At 42.9% G+C, this 1,853-nt stretch overlaps 1 protein-coding gene across 1 annotated transcript in view; it reads right to left on the bottom strand.

Moving 5' to 3' along the window:
* HS2ST1 (heparan sulfate 2-O-sulfotransferase 1) overlaps positions 1 to 1,339 on the bottom strand; it is a gene marked incomplete at its 5' end in the record, with an annotated part of 16,792 nt that extends 15,453 nt beyond the window's left edge. Inside the window, one exon of the mRNA XM_010154023.1 lies at positions 1,101 to 1,339. Within this exon, the coding sequence (XP_010152325.1) occupies positions 1,101 to 1,339 (239 nt within the window). The remainder of the gene's footprint in view (positions 1 to 1,100) is intronic.
* Between the last annotated feature and the right edge of the window lie 514 nt (positions 1,340 to 1,853).

Genomic DNA, 1,853 nt, shown 5'->3' with positions numbered 1-1,853 from the left:
CCGGGGATGGGGCATCCACAGCTTCTCTGGGCAGCCTGTGCCAGTGCCTCACCACCCTCTCCTGGAAGAATTTCTTCCTGACATCTAATCTGAATCACTCCACTTTCAGTTTAAACCCGTTACCCCTTGTCATGTCACTACAGGCCCTTGTAAAAAGTGTCCCCCCTCCCCAGCTTTCTTGTGCCCCTTTCATGTACTGGAAGGCAGCAACAAGGTCTCCCTGGAGCCTTCTCTTCCCCAGACTGGAAAAGCCCAACTCTCAGCCTGTCCCCATAGCAGAGGTGCTCCAGCCCTCTGAGCATCTCTGTGGCCTCCTTGCATCTCGCTCCAACTGGTTGATATCATTCTTATGTTGGGGGCCCCACAGCTGGATGTAGTACTGCAGGTGGGGTCTCACAAGAGCGGACTACAGGGGGAGAATCACCTCCCTCAACCTGCTGGCCACACTTCTCTGGATACAGTCCAGGATATGGTTGGCTTTCTGGGCTGCCAGCACACACTGCTGGCTCATGTCCAACTTTTCATCCACCAGTACCCCCAAGTCCTCCTCAGGGCTGCTCTCAATCCATTCTCTGCCCAGCCTGTACTTGTGCTTGGGATTGCCCTGACCCAGGTGCAGGACCTTGCACTTGGCCTTGTTGAACTCCATGAGGCTGGCAGTGGCCCACCTCTCCCGCCTGTCCAGGTCCCTCTGGATGGCATCCCTTCCCTCCAGTGTGCCGACTGCACCACAGAGATTTGTGTTGTTGATTTCTCAGAATTTACTAAAATATTCTCTAAGGCTGTCTGACGAGGTTTGCCAGCTGAGGCAGCTGATGAACATCTTGCCGGGGTTGTTATTGCCCTAGCTGCATCCCTTTTTAGCTTTGCTTTTGTTCAATAAACAGACACTTACCAGCTTGGGCAGCCCAGCAAAAACCAAAAGCTATTAAATAAGAAGTAATATTAATTCTGTACAAAGAAAATATAAATTCATTTATATTGGAAAATTTGCCATAAAAGGCAGTTCCATCAGACCATGTAAGTTTGCAATTTAAAAAAAAAAGGTTTTCTATGTTTTCCCTTTGTTTAATAAAGACATTCTGAATGCAGCAGCTCACCTGATCTTGCAGAGACATAACAGGATTATTTTTGGTTGTATTGATATGTAGAACATGATATTTGTTCTTCGCACAAAGATCATAGGCAATATTCGTGAAGGATGTGCTGGCAGTCTTAGGTACTCTGTTGTAAATAATCACCACGTCATCTTCTTCATCCAGTGTCACATCTTGTCGGGGACCATCTACTGTATGACGTTGTTCTATTTCTCTGACTTCATGTCTTGCGATAGCCCTTTCTGTTAAGGATGACAAATATAAAATTTCCATGTAAATATCACTGATTTTGAAGTTCAAACCACAGTATGCAAATACCCTATGAAAAGCTGTAACTCCTCAGCAATAAAGGGAACACTCGCTGTCATATATATTATTTCTGACAGGGGAAGCAAAACTTAATCTATAAAACATATGAATGATAAAAGGTGAGTTAGTCTGACACAGAACATGAAGACTAGAAACAACATACTTAGGGAACACATACTGTATTCTGTGACTTATGCTAATGATAGAGAAAGCCATCATCTCTAAACAAAATATCTATAAAGCACTATCAAAATGGTGACACTCAAAAAATATCCCATATATTTCTATAAAACACCTATTTAAAAATTATAATAAAAGAAATAACTCAAGCCATTTGGAAAATATGAATTTTCTTTGAACAGTAGAAATACTAGAAATGTAGTCAATTAACTGTGTAGAGGCGCTGGAATTCAGATGAAAACACTGTTTTATTATTCCAATTGATAC

The sequence above is a fragment of the Eurypyga helias genome, unplaced genomic scaffold, assembly GCF_000690775.1.
Source record: "Eurypyga helias isolate BGI_N326 unplaced genomic scaffold, ASM69077v1 scaffold18286, whole genome shotgun sequence".
Lineage (NCBI taxonomy): Eukaryota > Metazoa > Chordata > Aves > Eurypygiformes > Eurypygidae > Eurypyga > Eurypyga helias.
The sequence above is the reverse complement of the archived record's forward strand: the minus strand, read 5'-3'. Positions and strand labels throughout refer to the sequence as shown.